The sequence below is a fragment of the Sphaerulina musiva genome, assembly GCF_000320565.1.
Source record: "Sphaerulina musiva SO2202 unplaced genomic scaffold SEPMUscaffold_6, whole genome shotgun sequence".
Lineage (NCBI taxonomy): Eukaryota > Fungi > Ascomycota > Dothideomycetes > Mycosphaerellales > Mycosphaerellaceae > Sphaerulina > Sphaerulina musiva.
Window position 1 is genome coordinate 1,298,270 of NW_016017388.1, and position 23,550 is coordinate 1,321,819.

At 52.2% G+C, this 23,550-nt stretch overlaps 8 protein-coding genes across 8 annotated transcripts; 4 read left to right on the top strand and 4 right to left on the bottom strand.

Moving 5' to 3' along the window:
• The first annotated feature begins 1,591 nt into the window (after positions 1-1,591).
• SEPMUDRAFT_149869 (WD40 repeat-like protein) lies at positions 1,592-5,331 on the top strand. The gene is made up of 4 exons (XM_016905822.1): positions 1,592-1,965; positions 2,073-2,387; positions 2,454-4,343; positions 4,415-5,331. The coding sequence occupies exons 1-4, from the start codon at positions 1,875-1,877 to the stop codon at positions 4,672-4,674; spliced, it is 2,556 nt and encodes an 851-aa protein (XP_016760216.1). The 5' UTR covers positions 1,592-1,874; the 3' UTR covers positions 4,675-5,331.
• Positions 5,332-6,932: 1,601 nt separating this feature from the next.
• Positions 6,933-7,486, top strand: SEPMUDRAFT_118043 (uncharacterized protein; the record flags this gene model as incomplete). The annotated part of the gene is made up of 3 exons (XM_016901397.1): positions 6,933-7,028; positions 7,083-7,341; positions 7,392-7,486. 3 exons carry the CDS (start codon positions 6,933-6,935, stop codon positions 7,484-7,486), a joined length of 450 nt encoding a protein of 149 aa, XP_016760217.1.
• Positions 7,487-8,856: 1,370 nt separating this feature from the next.
• SEPMUDRAFT_126432 (uncharacterized protein) lies at positions 8,857-10,748 on the bottom strand. The gene is made up of 2 exons (XM_016902068.1): positions 9,950-10,748; positions 8,857-9,886 (listed from the first exon to the last, which is right to left on the bottom strand). The coding sequence occupies exons 1-2, from the start codon at positions 10,330-10,332 to the stop codon at positions 9,757-9,759; spliced, it is 513 nt and encodes a 170-aa protein (XP_016760218.1). The 5' UTR covers positions 10,333-10,748; the 3' UTR covers positions 8,857-9,756.
• Positions 10,749-11,258: 510 nt separating this feature from the next.
• On the bottom strand, positions 11,259-11,792 carry SEPMUDRAFT_149870 (uncharacterized protein). Its single transcript, XM_016905823.1, has 2 exons — positions 11,418-11,792; positions 11,259-11,365 (listed from the first exon to the last, which is right to left on the bottom strand). The coding sequence occupies exon 1, from the start codon at positions 11,708-11,710 to the stop codon at positions 11,489-11,491; it is 222 nt and encodes a 73-aa protein (XP_016760219.1). The 5' UTR covers positions 11,711-11,792; the 3' UTR covers positions 11,259-11,365; positions 11,418-11,488.
• Positions 11,793-16,173: 4,381 nt separating this feature from the next.
• Positions 16,174-16,429, bottom strand: SEPMUDRAFT_118047 (uncharacterized protein; the record flags this gene model as incomplete). The annotated part of the gene is made up of 2 exons (XM_016901398.1): positions 16,174-16,299; positions 16,379-16,429. 2 exons carry the CDS (start codon positions 16,427-16,429, stop codon positions 16,174-16,176), a joined length of 177 nt encoding a protein of 58 aa, XP_016760220.1.
• A 1,421-nt stretch (positions 16,430-17,850) lies between these two features.
• SEPMUDRAFT_67697 (carbonic anhydrase) lies at positions 17,851-18,956 on the top strand (the record flags this gene model as incomplete). The annotated part of the gene is made up of 2 exons (XM_016909791.1): positions 17,851-18,013; positions 18,093-18,956. 2 exons carry the CDS (start codon positions 17,851-17,853, stop codon positions 18,776-18,778), a joined length of 849 nt encoding a protein of 282 aa, XP_016760221.1. The 3' UTR covers positions 18,779-18,956.
• Positions 18,957-19,826: 870 nt separating this feature from the next.
• On the top strand, positions 19,827-21,332 carry SEPMUDRAFT_156949 (MFS general substrate transporter; the record flags this gene model as incomplete). The annotated part of the gene is made up of 1 exon (XM_016907707.1): positions 19,827-21,332. The coding sequence occupies one exon, from the start codon at positions 19,827-19,829 to the stop codon at positions 21,330-21,332; it is 1,506 nt and encodes a 501-aa protein (XP_016760222.1).
• A 384-nt stretch (positions 21,333-21,716) lies between these two features.
• On the bottom strand, positions 21,717-23,431 carry SEPMUDRAFT_149871 (proteasome regulatory particle subunit Rpt2). Its single transcript, XM_016905824.1, has 2 exons — positions 23,326-23,431; positions 21,717-23,257 (listed from the first exon to the last, which is right to left on the bottom strand). The coding sequence occupies exons 1-2, from the start codon at positions 23,326-23,328 to the stop codon at positions 21,863-21,865; spliced, it is 1,398 nt and encodes a 465-aa protein (XP_016760223.1). The 5' UTR covers positions 23,329-23,431; the 3' UTR covers positions 21,717-21,862.
• Between the last annotated feature and the right edge of the window lie 119 nt (positions 23,432-23,550).

A 23,550-nucleotide genomic window follows, 5' to 3' on the forward strand; every position in this document is an offset into this window, starting at 1 on the left:
CAAAGGAGCAACACCTTGATTTGGCCTGTGAAGTACCAACCGGTCATTCGCGCAAACTGGAGTAGAGCTGAGCCCGGCAGCATATCCATCAGAGTTTGAAGATCAACTGGGATATTGCCGTGGAAGTCGGACGGCGCGGCAAACCGAGCATCTCCAAAGTGCTTGTTGTGGACATGTGTGCAGGTGTCACGCTGCCTTGACAGACACGGATACTACACTGCCATCGCAATCAGCAAAGTCTCTTTTCGGCGACCAGTCAGCCCATACGTCCACAGGCTGACTCTAGCTCATCCCACGTCCGTTCTCGTCGTCAACATGTGGAATCTCGAATCTCCGTTCGGATGCAACGCTCACCTCACAGGCTATGTCCCGGACAATACCACGCTGATAAACCAACCACCTAATTCTTGTTCTGCAAACTAACTACAATGAAAGCCGATTGTGCTTGCACTTAATGATCATCAATTCCCGTCACTCAATCTTGCTGGCGTGAAAGATCGAAACCACTAACAAGCTCAGAAGTTCCGACTTCAAAGACGCCACCAAACAACCAGATCAATAGACATGCTCATGCCCGCTTCGAGGAACCACTGTACAACCTTCAACTTGGTTCGCTTCTCTTGATACAGGCACATCCTTTGTGCCTGCGTTCGTCACGGGTGGGTCAGAGCGTTTCAAGACGGCGAAACAGCCGGATAGCAAGAAGCGGGCGGAAGCATGAACGTGAAAGCTTCAAGCATGTTATGGAGATGAATGAACCCAAAGATCCTGGCTGGTGGGGAGACCTTCGATGAGATATTCATCGTTGAGCTTTTCGGTCTTTTGGATGGGAGTTGTAGCGCTCCATGCTTCCACTGGGTTCTCTGGTCGTTTCTACAAGGAGCCTGCCAAGCGAGTCGGGCTACTATTGGCATGGCAAGTTGTTACTATCCAGAGTTGTTACTATCGCGACTCGGAGAGTGTATCGGCGCCCAAGAACTATAGGCAGGCTATTGCTTACGTGTTGTCTTCGCCCTGGCGGCATTGATCCGCGTACGACCGGCTCAGTTGAAGATTCATCTTTCGCACAGACCGAAGTCTCGAGAGAAATGTACTGAACGGACTTGAGCTTCGTTGGGAAGTATTGATTCGCCAATCAGGCGATTATTCAGCGCTGGAGTAAACTAGACACTGGCGCAGTCTACTGCTGCCGAAGTTGACGAGCACGAGTAACCTCCTCGTCTCCTCGAGCTTCCCATCATTGATTGGATGCCCCGTTCTCAATTGCGTCGATGGCCATATTGTTCATTCTTGAGTTTCATGACCCGGAAGCAGGTCCTGTTCAACATTTGTATAGACAACGCCTGTCACGCGAATGTGTGGCTGGACCGTTTCTGTTGATGTTGGGTGAGGTGGGAAGAAGGGAGCGGGAGGTGTGCGTTGATACGCAGGTCCACCGTCCACCGTCCACCGTCCAGCAAGTTGTCGCTGCAGCGGATCCAAGAAGGCTTGGCACAGAGCTAGTCCCAAAAAGGTCAACAGCACTTGCAAGCACGCGCTGGTTCACGGGGCTGTTGTCCTGCTACCATGATCATGTCTTGTGCTATGTCGTTGCCGCTCAGTGGTAGACTGCTATGATACAAACAGACTCCAACACGCCTCGCTCGATCCGATCGTGAAGAAGGCAGCCGGGGGAAAGGAAGCGCCAGCAGAAGAAACAGTGACCACAAGGGAAGAGAAGCAGACCGAGCTGTAAGGTGGTTCCGCTCCGCCTCGCTCCTCTCCCGACGCCGACGCCGCGGTTTCAATGTTCCCGCCGCATACTACTACTCCACGGACGTCACTTCGCTAGAGACGGCCGCCCGTAATACAGGCCGCCAGCTGCTGCTGTCACCATGGCATACCAGCAGCAAGGCGGGCTTGGGAATCACGGCGGCGGAGGAGCCGAACACCATGGGCCGCAAGGCACCGAATACACGTTGCAGGGTCAGTCACCGCCAGCCATACTATACCATGTCATACCATTCACCATGGGAGCACGAGAGAGCGAGCACGCGCTGGGGAGTCGCCTGCTAACACGAGATACATGACAGGTGTCATGCGCTTCCTGCAGATCGAATGGCATAACCACGAGCGAGCGCGCAATGCCTGGGACATCGAGCGCGCCGAGATGAAGGCCAAGATTGCGAAACAGGAGGGAGAGTCCCGCCAGGCAAAACGTATCAACGAGCAGCTGGAGCGGCAAGTGCGCATGTTGGAAATGGCCCTGAAGCACGAGCGCGCGCAGAAGCTGGCTCCGAACGGCATCTCAGCGGCAGTGATGCCAGAACCCACAGCTGCGACAGACGACGTGCCCAAGGGCAAGAAAGAGGAAGGTGGCGGAAAGAATGGGCAGAAGCAGGAAAAGCGTGCGTGTAATACTGCCGAGACGTGGATGGGTGAGCAGAAGAAGTATGTGCTAACCAGCGACGTAGCGGACTTTGCGCCTCACAACTCTTTCCTGGAGACGAGCGAGCAGCACGACTCGAGCGAAAAGGCTCGCGAAGAATACCTCGATCAGACGACAAAGTATCTCAAAAATTGCATGAAGGAGATTCAATATCTGCTTACGCCGCCGCAACACCCTCCACCACCGCAAATGCTACCAAACGGCAACATTAGCGGGCTGCCCGATGCGCCCCATTCGTTACAAGACATATACGATCTCCAGTATGGTGACCAGGCACGGCAAGGATATCGCAACGGCCGAGCTCAAGGACAAATACTGCCTCAACAACAACAGCTCCCGAACCATCAGCCTTCACAAGTACCGAGTAGTATAGTACAACCCGCAGTACAAAGAGCGGACTCGCGCGGTATGGCATATACCGAGTACACGAATCATGCTCAGCAGCCCGTTGAGCTATTGCAGCAACAGCAGCAGCAGCAGACCCCCCAAGCTTCTGTACAGTATGAAGAGCAAGTCGAAAACATTACACACACGTTTGATCGAGAAGGGCGAGAAGTGCGGGCAAACGAATCTCAGCAATTACAGCAGAGGCCCGCGCGGCAACAAGCCGAAGCCGACGGCTGGACATTCGATGAAGAGCCCGCATCACAGACTGACGCACCGTCTGCGGATGTACTGCCACCGCGAAGACCGGACACAGACTTGTTTCCCAGCGCTGCGAGTCACTCACAGCTGTCAGCCAAATCTCCTCCCCGTACAGGCTTACATAGCAGACGGAAGAGCTCGGGCTCTCAAAGTGTGGGCAGGAGGCGGAGCTCGCAAGGCAAGAACCAGATCGATGAGCTGGCCCATGCGCTCGAAAGCGATCCGACACAGTTCAAAGTCAAATTTGAGCTTCGCGGGCATCTTGATGTGGTAAGAAGCGTCATCTTCAGCGGCGGTGGAAGTCCTAGCGAGCCCGAAGTCTGTACTGCGGGCGACGATGGCACCATAAAACGCTGGATCGTACCCGCAACATATCAGAACTACAACCCTGGAAACAAGGATTCTAGTCTGGATATTCAGGCAATCTTCACACATAGAGGTCACGAAGGAGTGGTGACCTCTCTTGCTGCTCCGCCAGCAAGTACCGGCTTCAGTACCGGTGGACGAGCTCCTGGTGAAGGCTGGATCTTCTCTGGTGGCCAAGATGCCACAGTTCGTGTGTGGGAAAGAGGGCGAGTCGATCCTAAAGCTACCCTCGAAGGACACACTGATGCGGTCTGGGCTGTTTGTGTGCTCCCTGCTTCCGTTGGCGTTGTCTTTGGGCCACAATCAGGCAACTTTGGGGGTCCCGACAGGTTACTACTCGTTTCTGGCTCAGCAGACGGCACTGTAAAAGTGTGGGCCGTGAGCGCTCCTCCTCAATCGGCCTCGCCTGCTACTGGAAGCCGAAGAGGTGTTGGTGGGTCACGAAGGCACAGCGTGACGAGTGGCAGCAACTATCCAACGAGTCCTCAGCCCAGTGTGGCGAGCACCACGCCTTTCAGCTATACTCTTGTGCACTCAATCAACCGGCCCGGCGATCACGAGGCTAGCCCCACGAGTATTTGCCCGCTCTCTCCCTCGGGAGAAACGTTCGTGGTCAGCTACACTGATTCTTCGGTCCTTATCTTTGATACTCGGACGGGAGAAGAGATCATTGGCATGGCATCCGGCGAGACATACGATGGCACGCCCAACACGAGCATCAATGCCGTAGTTGCCACCAGCTCAAGTCTTGAACAGCACAGTGGCGGAGCACTAGATGCTGCTACTCGTGGTCTTGACTCGGAAGAAGTAGGTGGTGGTGCCACTGGTGGAAGAGAAGGATTAGAGGGAGTAGTAATCACCGGACATGAAGACCGATTTGTACGGTTCTTCGACGCCAATAGCGGTACGTCACGCTCCAACACAGCCCCTTTGCCTGCCCATCCCCGTGGTTTTACTAACATGTTATGTTTCCAGGGCAATGCACCTACACCATGCTCGCGCATCCCTCCGCCATTTCGGCCCTCTCACTCAGTAAAGATGGCCGCGAAGCTGTATCCGCGGGTCACGATGCATCTATCAGATTCTGGTCCCTCGAAAAACGAATTTGCACGCAAGATATCACGAATCATCGGGCTATGCGCGGTGAAGGCGTCTGTGATGTGTGTTGGAGTCAAGATGGAAGACTTGTGATTAGCGCGGGAGGGGATGGCGTTGTCAAGGTTTTTGCCAGGTGACATGAAGGCTGTGGGACTTCCCAGCCATTTTGGAAACAGGCAAGGAAGGAGAGGCCCACGCCCTGGGAATGGCCGAGAGAAGGGAGTCGTCGTGGTTCTGGAGATGAAGAGGAGTCCGTCCGAAGTTTCTTTCGATCCTCCTGACAGGACCAAACGACGTTGGGGGTGATGAGTTGTGTTCGGAGTGTTGGGAGTGGCATCATGTGACATGGACATGAAAGATGGCAAAACAGGAAGCACAGTATGCTTTTCTTTATAGATCGCCAGCGAGAGAGGCTGCGCAACCTTCTGAGTGTGTGTGTGGAATTCGAAAGGGCTGAATTGATGCAAGGAGAACTTTTTTTCTTTTCGAGAAAATGTCGTATTTGTACATATGAGTGAAAAGGAGAAGAAGCAAGAAGAACACGGACAAGGAGAGGTGTTATTCTTCTCCTGTTCGACTGGACTGAAATGGGAAGAAGAGGAAATTGCATCATGGGCGATTTTGGGGCATTGTTTTCAGAATAAGATACTGTAGTGAGTAAGTAAGTAGTGTGTGGATAGGTGGGTGGTGGATGCTGCTGCTGCTGCTGCTGCCGCTGTGGGGCATGAAGGGTACCTTACCTGTATAGTAGCATCAAGTCTTGTCGGCAGGCCTTTCATCAAGGCAAACCGAAGGTGTGTCTGCTCTTCTTCTTCTATTCGAATTCAGCTACCTTACCTACCTCCACTTCTTCCACTTCTGCTTCTACTTCTACCCCCATTTTCTCACCGATTTTGGGGAGTTGTTTTTCTATTTTTCTCTCTTTTCTGCCATTCTTATCGTAGGTAGTGTTGTTTTCCCCTCTCCTTTGATGATGATCATAACATACTACCTACCCGTCCATATTCGGCTTTTCTTTCTGTTTTTCTTTTCCTTTTTCTTTGCCGTGTGGTGGTACCAGACGATGTGTTCCATCAAAATCTTTCTCGAAAAGCAAGCAAGCAGACAGCAATTCGAAATCACTGCTTGCTCGCTCGATTTCTTGCTCGGTTGGTATGTTTCTCTTTCTTTTTAACTTGATGAAGGCAGAGAGAGAGGTTCGTCGCAAATATCTGTGCTTGTTATGCATACATATCAAGATCGTGGAATCGATCGATCGATCGATCGATCTTCTTCTTCTTCTTCTTCTTCTTCTTCTTCTTCTTCTTCTTCTTCTTCTTTATGCTCCATGTCTCTAGCCGAGGGAGAAACGTAGGCTTACTAAGAGGTAGTAGTGTTGGAAAGGGAAGGAGACTGTGTACTATAGTCAAGCAACACGCATTCCTCCGCTATTATCCCCACTGTATAGCCACTGCGTTGTCCACGATAGATCTACCTTTTCTTACTGGGGGCATCGACTCCCTGTTTTTCCCTGTTGCTTGTCTACTGCTACATCACTCTTGTACGCTATCGTCACCACGTTTCCGCGAAGATATCGCTACGATATGCCGCGGCTGTTGTGGGCGGGTTCCCGAGCGGAGTGGAATCCAGAAAACGCAAGTTGCGCTTGACTATGAGAGGGATTGAGCTGGCACACAGCGCGCTCGTGCTAGACAAATAAGTAGTGTAGCGCGCTTTCCTTTTTCTGATGGTAGGCGCGCCATTGAGTGTAGTTCTGCTGGAGCGCAGGAAACAAGTAACGCAGAGTAGAAGCTCTTCGGGGGCATACCAACATAAGCAGAATGTCTCGTCCTTGTACGCTGTGGCTCGAACGAGAGCTCGGAACTGAGACAAAAGGTCTGAAGAGGGTGCAAGTGGGTAGTCCGTCTGCGCTGCACACTGGGCAATGCCTACGACTACGAGCCGCCGCATGCTAACTCTGCTGACATGCACCATGTTCGCATCTGTCGAGTAGTGAAGAGTGTAGGTCGAACGATCGAACGCAGATCGGGGGTAGTGGCGCTTGTGGCGAGGAGTTCTCTGGTTGGCTTCAAGATGCGTCCTTTGCCAGAGTTGCACATGCTGTAGCGCAAGTAAGTCCAGATGACCTGGGAGAGTAGGAGGCCGGTGCTGCTTCCATGTGCCGTTTGCAACGCGCCAGAAATTGAATTTCCAAGGAAATCGTCACTGCTTGCCTGGTCGCTGAACAGTCACTCCGAAAGGTCTCACGTGGCGCACTAGTGCATTTATTTCAGCACTTGCTGCCTTTCCTTTCCCTCTCCTTTTCTTCCACAAACAAAAACGACTTCTACGCCTCGCCACCCCCTTCCCCCCCACACATACCCAGACCATCATCACCACCAGCACCACACTCAAGATGCCGCTCTACGACTACCGCGTCGCCAAAACCGCGTTGTCCGAAGGGGAGAAAGATCGCATTCTCGCCGTCTACCTGAACACCACCGCGGACGCCGTAACTTGTTCCTTTCCTCCAGCTTCACCACAAGCGGTACTGACCCACATATAGTCCTCCGTCATCGATTGGGAGACTGCCACCACCCACTATGGCTCCACGTCGGTCGACTCCATGAAAGTCTCGATCTGGAAAATCCACAGAAAACTGGCGAAAGCCGGCGCCAAGCGCGAGATTATGGGAGATAAGAGCCCTTCGGGCTCTCTCAAGATCAAGCTAGCAGCCACGGGCAGCAAGCGGAAGCCAAGCTGCAATGGGAGCGGAGAGGCCGCCAAGGCCAAGCGGGGCCGCCCAAGCAAGAAGAAGGTCGCTGGTAAGTATTTCCTTCGATCCGCCGACCATGCCACTGACTGCGGGCTATAGTCGCTGAGGCTGTCAAAGATGTCGCCGAGGCTGTCGAAGATGCCGGGGAGAAGGTGGAGGCGAAGGAGGCGAAGGTGGAGGTGAAGGAGGAGTAACCTCACCTCGGTGACAGTCGTCTGGTGCATTGACGATTGTCCGAAATTGACCTGCACAGAGGAACAGCCGTGGGGTGTCTGGCTGGTCTTTGAATTTGGTTGCTTGCCTCATGGTGTAGCTTCTGCGTTTGGCGTCTGTCTTGGGATTGGTAATATCCTGTCTGCTTGCAGGATCCATCCTAAACGCCTTGGGGACTGGATCATTACAAAGCTTGATGAACTCGCCAAGTTGCGAGGCTCTCGACCAAGAGCAAACTGCCACAATACTCGTTATTAGGGTCTCAGCAATAAAGAGCTAGAATGCCTGCGCAGTTTGGAGCGAGTGTTTCTAGATTGGTCAAGAGATAATACAAAAAAGGCAGTCGTTCCAGGGGAAAACCTCTTTGGCCTTCATTCGTCAGGACTGGGTCAGATAGTTGGAATTGGTACTTGAGCAGGTGAAGGAGGTAGCAGAAAGAGTCTTGAATGTGATGATGGGCAGTATATTTTCGGCAAGCACGCGTCAGGCGCTACCAATATCAGTGGAATGAACGAAATGAGTGTGGCGTGATCGTCTTCGGCCTCGGTGCCTGCTCTACGCCCGGTGATGGATTGCATGACTATACACCTGGAAGACTGTCCAGTAGCGTCGATGGGATGCGTCATCTCTTTCACTTATATTTTTTAAGATGGCTGCACCCGGACACACGTGATTGCAGACGAATACGGTACTAGGCCCTTATCTCAGACTCCTGGACGGTGAGCTGAGCATCTGCTAAGTAACCTCTGGTCGGCATGATGGAAGTTGTCTGTAGTAACTGTCATTCAAGTCGTTACGTTGGAGCTGGATTGAAAAAGCCGAGAACTCGGCACCATGTCCTGCTTTCTTCTCTCCATCACCAGAGGCTCTGGCTCAAATGCTCCCAACAGGCCTATAGCAACTTGACCGATGGTTCGAAGACGTTGACACCGCGTTTATCGAGTCCGCTCTTGATTGCATCCGCTCCTCGGGTGCGCCCATGCTGCTTGAGGGCATACTGCTGCGCAGACCGTTCAGGGAGACTCGTTGAGTGGATGTTGAGGGAAGCGCCGATTGTACGCTAGTATTCCTAGTGCTAGAGACATATACCAATGGACAAATGTAACCTGGAATGAGAGCAGGAAGAGGACACGGGCGAGAAGGGTGAGGTGAGGTTGAAGTGAGATGACAATGAAGCTTCTGACCGAGGCTTGGCATGCAGGACTATTTAGGTCTCCGTGTTGCTTACACACTACCCGCTACCTTACATGTACCTACACACCTTACCTCCTAGCTCTTCGATAACGTCGTTAATTACCTCGATCTCTACTCGAATTCTTCCGACATCGACAAGCGCCCTCGGTATTTGAGCGTCGAACGAAAAGACTGAGCATGGAAAATCCTTACCTCCCGTACTGCTACTGCCCCGTTCGGTGTTGGCGGTAAGCTGTAAGCAGCAGTGGTGGATGAGAAAGAGCGAAGAGGTGGTTTGAGCAGTCGCACAAGGAGATATTCACGGCATGTTTGGGACATTCGCCCGCGTTGGCTGAGGCTTGTGAACTGCTGGAGCTGAGACTGGAGCGGGATGAAGAACGTAGAGCCGACTCGCCACGCCTGAAGCATAGACTTGGTTCGCGCCATGAGTACAGGCAACTGAGCAGCATCGTGTTGTGTTCCGCTTCGTTCTTCACGCTCGGCAGAAAGACAATCTCAACAATTGGGTGCAGGAAATAGGCCATGGTTCCGCAACTAAGGGGAGGCCACAAGCGCAATCGCCTAGGCGTTGGTGAGTTGGCCGGCAAGGCCATCCTCCTCAGAGCCATCCTCCCCAGGTTCAGCGTGGGACAATCTCCACAATGGACCCCACCCCTCGAACTTCATCTATCAGGCTCATTCAACGACGCCCATTTCGCGAACAGCGTCCGTGCTTCTTTCCAGACTGCAATGCAAACATGGCTGTTGAGAGCCAATGGCGCTGCGTCGGACTCGTGTCCAACTGGATCTCAAGTTTTGGATGTCCTGCCAATATTCCCAGCGACGATGGGATTGGTAGGAGCATAAGGAGATCTCGCTCGGGCGGCTTCCTATTCAATCTCGAGATATTGGGATGCTTCCAGTGATGTATGGAATGCTGTTGTATTCAACCTGAAGTCAGTGTCTCCATTTGCTTGTTTGATCTGTGACTGGAATCACGCGGAGGTCCGAGCCGTTGGAACTTCATCAGCACAACTTCGACAACACTCAGCCCTCCACCAAATTCTTCAACAAAACATCACTGCATCCGCATACGCAGCGCTGCTATCACGCCACAAACCACATTGTGCAAAAGCACGAGACCCAGACCAAGGCATTCCCAAGCAGCCCGCGCTGTCCAAATCCAAGGTGCGCAGCACCACTGACAGGTACGCTCTTCAGCTGTCTACCAGGCCTTGCTCCTTCCGCTTCTAATAGAGTGTGCCACACAGTCACGCACCAAGATACGATGGAGAGAAGCGGAAAGCGCTTGACGGAAAAGGAGTTCTGGGAGAAGGTTCTCAGAGCCATTGCCCTTCAGGAGGCCAATGGCAGAATGAAGAAGATCGCGAGGCAGCGCTACCCGCCATTTGAGCCCAAGTAGAGGGACGACGCGGGAATAGGGGACGGACGCACACCCAATCTCGCTCATCTGTCGTGACCGGGCGCAACCTGCCGGGGGCAGCCTCGAATGATTACAAACTAAGTCGGGCGAGACAATACGAAAGACTTCGTTACTTGCAACAAGCTTTCCAATCCCTCGCTCAGCACCGCTGTGCTCTTTTCGTGCCTCCTCGTACATCAAGCTTTCAATCATCACAGCGGTACGGACCATCTTGACCGCATACAGCTGAACTCGGGTCTGGCCACTCCCCCTACTGGCTATTTGCTAGGCCCTCACTCACTCTCACGGTATGCACGTGGCGGAGCTGCACCGCGCGTCCCTCCTCTGAGTGGATGAGAGGCATGCTCTGCTGCTGCCTCATTAGGCGGCCGTGCCTGCTGACCCTATCTCCAGTGAGAACACCGACCTCGGCAAAGGCTCCGATCTCATCTGCTCTTACTGCAACTGCGCGATGTGCCTGACCGTGCAATCTTTGGCAGCACCCCTGGCACCCCTGGCACCCCTGGCGTCTATACCAGGCCTTGGCACATCAGTACACAGGCAGCACCTCTAGTGTCTATATTAGGTCTTGGCATATCAGTGCACAGGCTGTATTCCATACCGTAAGCTGAATTGATAACGCCGCCCTACTACGCTTACTATATTGCACATAGTATATGCTTTAGCAAACCGTTGTAGGATCGCCAAGCTGTATCCGAGAAGTTCACTCGGCCACCAGTCTAAGTCTACACCACCCACGTGGTGTCCTCCTTCCATTCTTGTTCACTATGAACACCATACCGCCTTTCCGCTATTGCCTACTTATTGGAAGTCTATAGCTCGAGACGGATTGTTCTGGACAAGGACCCTGGATACACGTAATGGCAATACAGTTGTCGATCGCTAAGTCATATCCGAGAAGTTCACTCGGCCACCAGTCTAAGTCTACACCACCTACGTGCTTACTCCTTCCATTCTTGTTTACTATGAATACTACACCGCCTTTGTGCTATTGCTCATTCATTCGAAGTGTATAGGTTGAGACGGCTTGTTCCGGGCAAAGGCCTTAGAAACTTGTAATAGCAATACCAGTGTCGAATTGCTAAGCTATGTGCGAGAGATTCACTCGGCTACCAGCCTAAGTCCACACTACCTACCTGTATGCTCCTTCCATTCTTATTACTATGAACACTACACCGCCTTTCCGCTATTGCCCATTCACTCGAAGTGTATAGGTCGAGACGGCTTGTTCCGGGCAATGACCCTAGATGCTTATAATATCAATATATATACCTCTTGTACCAAGAGCAACATACCTTCGTCTTCCACCTGCACTACATGCACAGCTTCCAACATCTCTTCATCCTCCAGTCATAGTTCCTCGCTGTTATCGCTTGATACCTACGACAATCAGCCATACACCAGTCCACCCTACACCTGGTTCATCACTCAGCGAGGCATACATGGCTGACATGGCTGACATGTCTTCCACACCTCCAACTGGTCGTCGCCCACTGAACCGCAAGACCTTGGGTCGCACGCTCGTACGCTGGAACCGTACGTCCACGTGTGGCCTGACGTTCGTCCACTGACGACACGAAGCTGACATTTCTATCCTCTAGCGGACCATGACCAAGCGTTACCGCTTATCGTCGAGTATGAGCTGCTCAAGCAGGGTCTCCAATTCGATTGGGACGCTGTCGGCACTCATATCGAAGGAAAGCCCACCGGAGAGGCGATCAAGCAGCATCTCGTCAAGGTTCGCAAAGACCGCGAGAAAGCGCACCTGGACAACCCGCCACAGTGGTTCAAGAAGCGGCCACGCAAGCCCAAGCAAGGGCTCCCTTCTCCACAGCCAACACCGACACGCGCCGACGGCACCAAGCGCGAGCCCGAAGACAAGAACGATGACGAGGTTGATATCAGCAACCATGAGGGAGAGCAGAAGGAGGCGCCACTTAAGAAGCCCAAAATACATTATGGACTTTCCACAGACACGAATAATGATCTTTCCACAACGAAACCAGAGACTGGGGCCAACAAGAAGAAGACCAAGGGCGCCAAAGCATTGGAGGAGAACATCAAGAATGCGAAGGTTGCCCGCGATGCCCGCGAGGCTGCACGCAAGTTGAGAAATAGTCGCAAGAAGACAGCGACGACGACGCAGATGCAGGAAGAGAGTGCCGGCGCCAATGGCCTGGACTTCATCTTCGACCTCGAACCGCCTGTCACGCCGGGACCGACCACTTTGTTCACTGAGCCATCCTACTCTCACCCGTGGGAGATGCCAATTCCCTCCGTGGCCAACACGAGCAATGCATACACGCGCCACGAGAACAGCGGATGCCAGTATCCCGCTCACCAGAACACGACCTACCAGAACACGACCTTCCAAAACGGCTGGGCCCAGAATCCCCAGGTCGGCCTCTCCCACAATAACCCCGAGTTGTTGCGTATGCCGCATATGGAGTCCAACCAGATGCGCGGTCCGTCGCTGGGCAATTTCGGTATCCCGAATCCAGGTTACAAGACGTTTGGCGAAACCAACTTTATGGGTGCCTTCGGCGTCGGGTACAATGGGGGCATTCTCCCAGCTCCTACTCCAGCTCCCACTCCACCACCATATCCTATGAACCAACTCGCCTCGACCCCTTCATTCTCATATGATCGACTCCTCCCCGACTCCAATCTCTCCTCCTTCCTCTATAAGCCTTCCTACCCCCTCGCATACCGTCCGCAGGTGGTGCAGCAGGACCCTTACCACGAGAACTCCTCCCGCGAGCTTCCTATCGAATCCTCCTCTCAGTACGATGGCAATGGCAAAGCCAATGTCATAGAAATCGGCTCTAGTGCAAGTGAAGATATTGCATCTTCGGGCCGGGTCAAGAGCGATGCAGATGCAGATGCCGTCTTGGGTCTTCAACCCCACACAGTACCACCACCACCACCACCACCACCACCACCTGAGCGTTCTGTGGGCGAAGTAGCGGACGAGAGTGTTCCTGTCGACTACTATCAGTCCCACGATGGCTTTCCCTGCGACACGCCCTTTTTTCCAGAGCTTTTTGAGAATTGAGGAGATGGCTAGTTGGCTGGTGATTTCCAACTCGAGACGATATCCAAGGACTTGGCCACTCGGCGAAGTCGCTGCATACAAACGACATATGCTTGCTTTTCAGAGAGATCTGGTTTCAAGGCTGTGTTGTGTGTGCATATACTTCTGGAATCTGGTCCCGCGAATCTTTGTTTTTTGTTTTTTTTTGTGTTTTTGTTTTGTTTTCTTTTCTTTTGTTTTTCTAACTTCTTGAACCTGCATTTTTGTTATTCTTGTCCTTCCCACCTAGCTTTGCTTCTTGGTCTACTTGCTCCTCATATCTCGCTCTCTCTCTCTTACTCGGTCGCAAATTTACTTGCCACCATTACGCGGATGGGAAAGGTCGGGTTGGGAGATTAGCGCAGATTTATGTGACGATGAGAGGGAGGATACTGAGCGTTCTTTTTGTTCTCTTTTGAAACGTCGAAAACGAATAACGAACAACGAATAACGAATAACGAAATAATGATTGAATACCTTGTACAAGTGATTTTGTTTTCTATTTTACCTGGTAGTCTCAATTTCCCACTGTAGGTAGACTGACTGACTACTAGTATGATGACGTAAGGCAAACGCGTAATTCTAAGTGGCAGCGACAAACAACACAGGAGGTACTAGGTATGGATGTACTCCCAACTCCCAACTCATAACTCGTATCCTCACCAATATGCACTTTCGTCACCCATCTTCGTTCTTGAATACCTAAGGTGTGCATAAAGATGCCATCCATTATTGAAGTCGAGCAGTCATTCCAGTGCTTCCGTGCACAAGGTACGCCATCACAGACATCAGCAAGTTCAACATCCTGACCGCCTGCTCATATCCCATCCCCTATACGGTACCCAGCAAACCAGCAACTCCAGTTCACTCACTCATGACTGTTTCTATGCCAAGAAGTATTGCGAGATCATGGTGGCGACTCCCATCTATATCTGTGTTAGCAGTCCGCTGCTTCCCGCCTAAACGGTGCCGACTCTGTCGTGGGGTTGCACTACGTCCCGCCAACCGCCTCCAAAGCTTCCCGAGAAGTCTACCTCCTACCTGGTTTGCCTCCTTCGGATACGCGTTGCGCGTGGGCTCGTCGATCACCTGCCGAAAGTCTACCTCCTACCTCTACCCTCCACTGCCTACACACACGTGCTTCGGCTCGTGAGCAAAGCCACAGATCTCGTACATCACCGGCACATTCATGCTCCGTGCGAACCGGGCTTCATTCACGAGGCCATAAGGCGAGCTTTGTCGACGCCGACCTGGATCCATTGTTGAGGAAGAGCCAGATCGCTCGGATTACGCAACATCATAGGCACCAACTTGTCGTGCATAGCAAGAAACACCAGGCCTACGCCTTGATTGCCGACTGACTGTGATTGATATTCAAGAGTAGTTACGAACCGGAACAAGACTGATGGTGGTTGATTTCAGGTTGATTGCCGAAGAGTCAAGACTTTATACCATTATATCAGGTACCCCTATCACCATTGGTGGACGCCGCTCCACTCTGCCCACTCACCTACCCTCCTAGGAGGTGTCTCGAGTCGCTCGCTCTATACGAAGCTATCCGAAGCCGGCCTACGCGCCAAGAGGACCCACTGATCTTCAACGAGGTTCAATGAGTTCGGATTGAAGTGTTTGCGAGAGGCCAAAAACCACAGTGATACTATCAAACTGATGATGAATGATTTGGCTGATTACAAATCTAAGCAATCAAACACTCTGGCACTAGGAGGCATTCTGCGAGGATGTCATCGCATCGACTACTCCCTGCTACGCCCTTCCCTGTCCGACCTATCCATAGGCATGAATCGAAGACTATCGGGCTTACCAAGGCCTGCGACTATGGCTATCCCTCCCTTGACCGTATCTCTCCAGTTGCCGATACCGACTTCCGCGAGCTTCATGATGGCTGCCATACAGGGCTTCTTCGTGTCTACAAGGAGGCGGCATGAGTAGATCGTGGTCTTCCCGTGATCCCCGTGAAGAGCCAATGCGTGTGGAAGATGAGACATTGCAGACAGGCAGCGTGGCGCAGCCTCTCGTTCTCAGCTCCCTCTAAGGTAGGGCATAGCAGCAACGAATTTGAGGGAATTATTATTGCATCAACTCTACAGAGAAGGAACCAAGACTCTGGGCACAATGTGGTCTTCCCATGGCAGAGTCCAGTACGTCACGACATCAGTCCTTCTTAGACACAGTCGGATGGTGTATCCGTCCTGGCTGTGCTATACCAGACACGATCGCGCCAGTCCTGGAGTCTTGGTAGGAGGATACAATGTACTCACTAAGGTAGGCAGTCGTACGCTCACAGTCCGAACAGCAGCGCCAACGATCGCCTTCCGGGATCCGTGCTCAACACGTGTTCCATCTGGCTGCTGCGCCTTCCAGTGATTGGGGATGATTGGGATGTCCTTGGCGTAGCCTACTGACATTTTCCCGAGAAGAGACCTGATTATCATATTATGACTGCATGAGTCTGTGATGATGCACGATAGTGTATGAAGTCTCAGGATTGATAGGACCGAAACATACTACGATAGTGTGCAGTCCTGTCATTTGGTCGACCACGATCACGCACGCGGCTCGTCTCCACACAATTCATCTATATTGATGTGCGGCAGGCTTCTAAGCGGTCGACTCGTCCTGGACTTCGGGATTTCGCTCAAGCCCCAGGACTGCATCTCCTGCTATCGCTCGGTTGATTCCTTGGGGATGCAGCTTTGAAATCCCCGCAGTTAAGCGAAAATGTGGGCCCCGAACAGGCAAGACAGCCGAGAGGAGGCGATTCGGGCGAGATATGGTAGTGTACAGTAGTGCATTACTAGATGTGGTAGTGGTGGGAGCCGGAGGGCCGGAGAGGGCAGAGGGAGGAGGAGGAAGAGGAGGAGTGGAGTAGAGGGAAGAGAGGACTGAGTGTGTGTGTGCGTGTGTGTGTGTGTGAGAGAGAGAGAGAGAGAGTAAGAGTTGCCGAAGAGTGCTACCACCTAAAACATGCCTAGCGAGCCCCGATAGCCGCCAAGGTTTTCGCCTGTGAGAAGCGCCTTTTCGGCCATCGTCAATGTGAGGCCGAAGACGTCGCCGGCAGCACGTTCTGTCGGCACTGCAGATCGCTAACAGTCCAAGAGCGACCGTCGACGTGCGTTATGGATTTTCCATCACTCGTGTGTAATAGGTACGTCGTATATTGACTGCACCACTTCTCTTGGGCGGCGGCTGCGGCGGCGGCGGTGGAGGCGGCATTTTGCGAATTGGTCGACCCGTTATTAGGCCACTTCTCAGTACACTACTACGCTACCAGGCCAGTACGGTAGGAGGTACCTGTTTGATTCTTACTGTCCCAGTGGAGTGCAATGCCCTCGAAATGTCCATAGGAGGTTGTACCACCACTTAGACGCCCAACGACCGAAGTCCGCTCCCGCGCGAATATGAGGGCGCCGGCCGCCCAGTCACGGGCGTCATGTGCCTGGACTCCTGGAACCAGGGCAAATTGGGAGACTTGACTAGCACGTCGCAGACGACGCAGAGAGCCAGAAACGGGAAACATCTAGTCGCCATCTTGTCTCGGATCTCTGGTGCGGCCAGGCTGCATGTGACGCTAGTGTTGGCCCAGAGCCGAAGCTAGAACTAATATTGACGCAGCTAGAACTAATATTGACGAAGCTAGAACCAATATTGACTAAGGGCTCATGGGGCTAGAGCTAACGAATCGACGAGAGCTAATGGATTAGAGAAGTAGACTCAGTCAGGTACCTACCTGCCTCCTACAGAACTCTTCGACCAGGACTCATGGACAAGGGTCTCGTAGACTAAAACGAGGTACCTCCTACAGTACGGTCAGTACACGGTCAGTACCTAGGTACTCCCAGTCTCTGCGAAGAAATATAGCAGGGATGCTCACAAACTCTTCGGTGCACAAAACTGCGCATGGCGTCCCCGGCTGAACCTCGCTTCCGCCTCCAGAGCCACGAGACGCCTAGACGGCGGCTATTAGACTACCACGTGGAACATACACGAAGTCAACAAGTTCAGGCTACTGTACACCTGGTGACGATCAACCGTCATAATGGGCGCAAAATGCACAGGATGAGGAAATTCGCGTCTCAAGCAAGCTGCTAGGCAAAATGCAGAAAGAAGAAGGAAAAAAAAAAAAAAAAAAAAGAAATCACACGATGCAGAGTGCAACACTCACACTCGCCAAGCCATACAAGATGAATACTCGTGCTCTTCCATATAGACCTGGGGTGATCCATCCTTAGCGGATAGCCCCCTTGCGGTGTACTCCGGGGCACAGGAGGGTGGTGTTCGTGCGCTCGCCGCTCTGCAAACGTCAACCGCACTGGGTAGTATCACTTGGCCGCAGACCGGGTCTCTGGGCAAGCCGGTTCATACAGAAACGCGAGACACACAGCGGCATCAATGTCGGACTGCGATGTGTACGGGCGTCCACGTACCCAACCTGGTGATGTATAAAAGACTAGACGACCTGCGCTATACATGATGCATTGAGCAGCTCAGCACCACCACCAGTTCCCTACACTACAGCTACACAGCTACAGCTACAGCTACGACCTTCAGACTACTCTAATCATCACTCCTCTTTTTCCTAACGAGAAGAAAGAAACAAAAACGAAAACATGTTCACCCAGCAAGCGCTCGGCCTGATGGCCATCTCCGCCCTTGCATCTGCCTGTGCACCAGAACTGTACAAGCGTGATGGCGTCCACCCCGCCCACATTGTCAAGCGTCAACACATTCCCAACGTTGTCGAAGACACCAGAGGCTGGACCTTTGACCAGTCGGAAGAGTGGAACACACAGAACCCAGGTGAGTCCCGACCCCCTCGAGTAGTCCACCACCACCACCACCAACACCACTCATCGCTAACCATGACGTGTGTCATCAGCTTGGGGAGCTTGCTTCTCCGGCACCCAACAATCGCCCATTGCATTCAAGACCAGGGACGGACTCGCCCGCAGCAAGCCACCCACCTTCAGCTACCCAGACGCTCTCGTGGGAACGATGAACAACTGGGACTTTGGCCCACAATTCGCCATCCCCACCGCCGACGACAACACCACCGCCGCGCACATCGTCTTTGAGCAAGATGGCCAGAAAGAGACGGCTTACTTCCGCAGCTGGCACACGCACGCACCCGCCGAACACTCAGTCGACGGTCGTCGTCCCAAGGGCGAACTCCACTACGTCCACTACGACGCCGAAGGCAACCCTCGTGCCGTCGTCGGATTCCTCCTCGATCTCGCCTTGGACGAGGATGACTACGAGACTCCCACCGGATCCGCTTTCTACCAACAGTTCGAGAAGATGGATCTCCCCACCATTTTCGAAAACCGCACCATGTCCGACATTACTCTCAACTTGAACTTGGCCCTGAAGGAATCGAACAACTATAAAAACTTTTGGACTTATAAGGGTTCTCTCACCACGCCTCCTTGCACCGAGGGTTTGAGATGGTTCGTTTCCAAGGATGTTATCTATCTCTCTAGTGCACAGATGGCTGGTCTCTTGGGCGTTAGCACTTTCTCCGCTCGCCCTACGCATGACCTGTGGAACCACCAGCTTAATGCTTAGATGGGATGATGGAGGATCATATTGTACATATTTGTGTAAGGTCATTATGAATGACTGAATGATTGGGAGGTGCTAGAGGAGGAGTGAAGAGGAGTGAAGAGGAGTTTTGTTTTTTTTGATATAGATCGAGGAAATTTTGTGTTTCTTGTAGATATTTAGAAGTCAAAGACGGATCTATTACTACCTATCATCCGATGTTCTACTGCTGGTTCTTTTTATTTTTATTTTTATTTTTCTTCTTCTTCTTTCTTTTTTTGGGACAGTACATCAGTATCTGATTGAAGCCTTTTGAAAAGAAAAAACAAAAATAAATAAAAGCAAAAGCAAAAATAAAAATAAAATCCCTCTCTCTCTATCGTGCATACCTTGTACCTAGGAGGTAGGAGAAAGTGTGAAGTTCCCGGACCCACAAGTCCCACCCGCCAAGCTTTTCTTCCCCATAAAAATTCTGTCCCGCCGCCCACTTTTTCTTTCTGTGCGTCTCTCGCATCTCGTAAACCATCTCGTAAAAGATCGACGAAAAGAAAACTTGCATTTTTTTTCGAACCGTCTAAAGCATATAACAGTTCATCTCATACATTCCAATTCCCCATCTATCCGTTAAACGACCCCTCTCAGGGCAGAAAAAGAAAAGAAAGAAACACATGGTTTTTTCTTGGTGGGGATTTCCACTTTCGAATTCTTTGAGATGTCGACTCGGCCGTGATAGGCAACTTTTTTGGGTGTTTTTAGAGCCCAAAAGATAGGCCATGCATGCATGCATTTGATTATCTCTCCTAGATGATAGGTAGTCTGTTACTTTCTGTTGTGCTACCGTAGGTACGATACTATATTATACCATTGCTGGAAAACTGATTTTTGTTATGGTTTTGGAGACTGGTAGTTTTGAACTGACTTTTGGGTGGAAGGTACTGTATATCTTTTTTGAAATAAAGAGAGAGAGGGAGAGGATTACAGGCTACTAGGTCGTCGACAAATAGCAGCCAACCAGCCAGAAACCAGCAAGCCAGCACTCCTAGGAGGTAGCAGAAAGAAGAAGAAAGAAAAAATGGGAAAAATCCTCCACTCCCTCCGCGTCGCCATCTGGGGCGAACCCCCTTCCACGCACGAAGAAAGCCACCTCCTCTTCAAACTCGACTGGTTCATTCTCTCCTACGTCTGTCTCATGTACTGGGTAAACTACCTCGACCGCGCCAACCTCGCCAACGCCTACGTATCCGGCGCACGCGAAGATTTGCACTTTTCCGGCACACAACTCAATCAAATCAACACCATTTTCTACTCCGGCTACCTCCTCGGCCAAATCCCCAACAATTTGATTTTGCAAAAAATTCCCCCTCGCATCTGGTTACCTGTCACGTGTGCGTGTTGGGGCCTCTTGACGTTGGGAACGGGCTTCACGCGGCATCCGTGGCAGATTATGGTGATTAGGTTTTGGCAAGGATGTTTCGAGTCTTCGTGCTTTGTGGGTGTGCAGTGGATTTTGGGAAGTTGGTATAAACCCGAAGAAATTGGGAAACGAACCGCCATTTTCACCAGTTCGGGACTCGCGGGGACTCTCTTTTCCGGCATTCTGCAAGGTTCGATTTTCAAAAATCTAAATGGAAAAGCTGGACTGGCGGGTTGGAGATGGTTGTTTGTGATTGATTTTCTCATTACTTTCCCCATTAGTATCTATGGCTTCTTCGCGTTCCCAGATACACCGCACAGCACCACGGCAAAATATCTCAGTGCACGAGAAAAGACTCTCGCCATTGAGCGTTTACCCCCCGTGACCACTGCGCGCGGAGTCCTCGGTCCATCACTTTTCAAACGCGTGCTCCTCTCCTGGCAATGGTGGGCGTTTGTATGGCTCTGGATCGCCGGCTCCAACACGGAAATGTTCACGAGCAATGCCATTTTCCAACTGTGGCTCAAATCCGGTTCTGCAGGAGATTTCTCCACGCCTCAAATCAACTACATCCCTTCCTCTGTCTCTGCCCTCGGAATCATCGCCACGTTGGCCCTGGGATGGTACAGCGATTCCAACCCGCGACGCAACCGGTTGCACGCAGGAGTCTTTTTGGCCATTACAGCCATCATCTCTGGAGGTCTGATGCTCTCCCCCTCATCTTCATCTCATCGAGCTTCGAAATTCGCCGCTCTGATTCTCAATGGTTGTCAATCTGCCGGTCAAACGGTATTTTTCGCTTGGGCAAATGATCTCACGCGCCACGATGATGCGATGCGTTCGGTTGTGCTGGCGAGTATGAATATGTTCAGTATTGCATTTTATCTCTGGTGGAGTTTGTTGTTTTATAATACGACGCAGGCTCCGCGGTGGTTTGAGGGGAGTTGCGCCATGATTGCCATGGGGGCGTTTACGGCCGTGATGACGGGCGTGTGTTATGCGTTGCAGGTGAGGGATGAGAGGAAGAAGAAGAAGAAGGACGAGGAAGAGATGGCGTCGTTGGGTGGGGAGAGAAGGGAAGATGTGGTTGTTGGGAAACTGGGGGATGATGACGGGCGGCAAAGCACCCGTGGGGATGTATCCGATCACAGTTGCAAGGCTTGATTGATGAACTGAGACAAGGATACAAGTATAGAAATCTCGGTGTATAACTGTATATGTATATACCTACCCCAGCACGTCGGCAGTCAGAAAGCTATCGCCCGTCTTTTTCGCCTGTGATAGTGATACTTACTCCATCCATTTCTGCCATTTCCCTCCGAGCAGATGATCTTGGACTCATTGAGTACTGAGATAGTAGTATTAGTAGTAGTATCGACGTTTCTCTTATCCGTGCATAGTTCTTGATGAGCAGTGCAAAGTAATCCAAATCGCTCGTATTCGGCGAGGAAGAAACAAGTACGAGTTTGGCCTTCACTCGGGACATTAGCACGTGTAGGAAACGAGGGGACTAAGTATCCCAAGGAGGATGATACGAGTCACGATGCCACCGCTGAACAAAGTCTCTATTGATCTCGCTGTTGCTGCTGTCACCAAAGAGTGCAAACTTCATCAGTTCAGCGAGCTACCATGATAATACAACACTCACTGAATAGACGTCCAGCGAGCAACCCACTCTGTGTATCTCTTCTTCTTTACAAGTACAAACCCTCGGGCTCGCCCTCGGTCTTCGTCTTCAACACACTCTCCCTCGCAGCTCTAAAGTCCGTCATGTTGACTCTCATTCTCCGCTCTCTCAGCGCCAGCAGACCAGCTTCAGAGCAAATTGCGCGGATATCCGCACCACTCAAATCGTCCTTTTGGCTGATGAACTCATCCAGATCCACATCTTCCGCCAAGTTCATCTTGCCCGTGTGTAGTGTGAAGATCTTCTTCTTGGTGTTCTGATCGGGATTCTCGAACAAGATCTTGCGATCAATACGCCCAGGACGAATCAAGGCTGGGTCGAGCGTCTCAATCTTGTTCGTAGCCATAATCACCTTGACATCTCCTCTATCATCGAAACCGTCTAACTGATTGAGCAGCTCCAACATGGTTCTCTGGATCTCGCGCTCTCCTCCGCTCGTGCTGTCGTATCGCTTCGTGCCGATGGCATCAATCTCGTCAATGAAGACTATCGAAGGGGCATTCTCCGCTGCGACTTGGAAGAGCTGGCGGACCAGTCGTGGACCGTCACCAAGGTATTTTTGGATCAGCTCGGAGCCGACGATTCGCAAAAAGGTGGCGGATGTTTGGTTGGCGACAGCTTTGGCGAGAAGCGTCTTTCCTGTACCGGGAGCACCATACAAGATGACACCCTTTGGAGGCTTGATACCCATCTCTTCGTATAGCTCGGGATGAAGGAGTGGTAGCTCGACGGCTTCGCGAACCTCTTGAATCTGCTGTTCCAGACCTCCGATATCTGCGTACGACTCTGTGGGAGCCTTGTCGAGCTTCATCACACTCACCGCGGGATCGGCATCATCGGTCAGGACACCAACAACCGACACACTCTTGTGATGTAGCAAGATGGACGCGCCAGGTTCGAGCAGGTCCTTGTCGACGAAAGACATGATGGAGACGTAATACTCCGGTCCGGTTGCCGATGAGACAATGGCGTGGTCATCGTCGATGAGCTCCTCCAGGTTGCCCACGCCCATGGGGGAACCTCGCATATCATCGACACGACTCCGTTCGTCGGCATTCCTGTCATCAGCCTCTGCTCCCACAGGCGCAGCCTTCTCGTTTGCCGTCTTGGCTTTCCGTAATCGCTCCTGGTTCTCCACAAACTCCTCTTCCAGCAGCAGGTGATCGTGGACGCGCTGCATGCGCAGATATCGGAGCTTGCATCGCGCAGTCGGGTAGACCGTGGGCAGCTTTGCGGCAGCGTTGGGACCAGCCTGCTTCTTCTTCTTGCGGCCGATGCGCGTGGTGGGCTGTGGCGGCGGCTCGTACTTGGGCTTATCCTTCTTTCCGTCCTTTTTCTTGTTATCATCGCCTCCAGGACCTCCGGGGCCACCGGGACCACCGAGGCCAGACTGGTTCTGACCCTATCGTCGCTGTTAGCTTGACCTTATCATCACCATGAGCGAATGGGAAAGGTGATGGCGGCGCGCACCATGTTCTGAGGATGCTCCCCGCGGTGTCAGGGCGTCGTGAGGGAGGTGTCGGTGTCGGTGTAGGTGTCGGTGTCGGTGGATGGAGGTAAGGTGGTGTCGGATGATGTGGTGTTGTGTTGTTTGATGGACGGAGATGGGATCGGGACGGTCGATGGGTGACAGGTACTCGGCCGTGACGAAGCACGCGCCTGCCTGTGCCTGCCTGCCGATGACATGATCCCCAC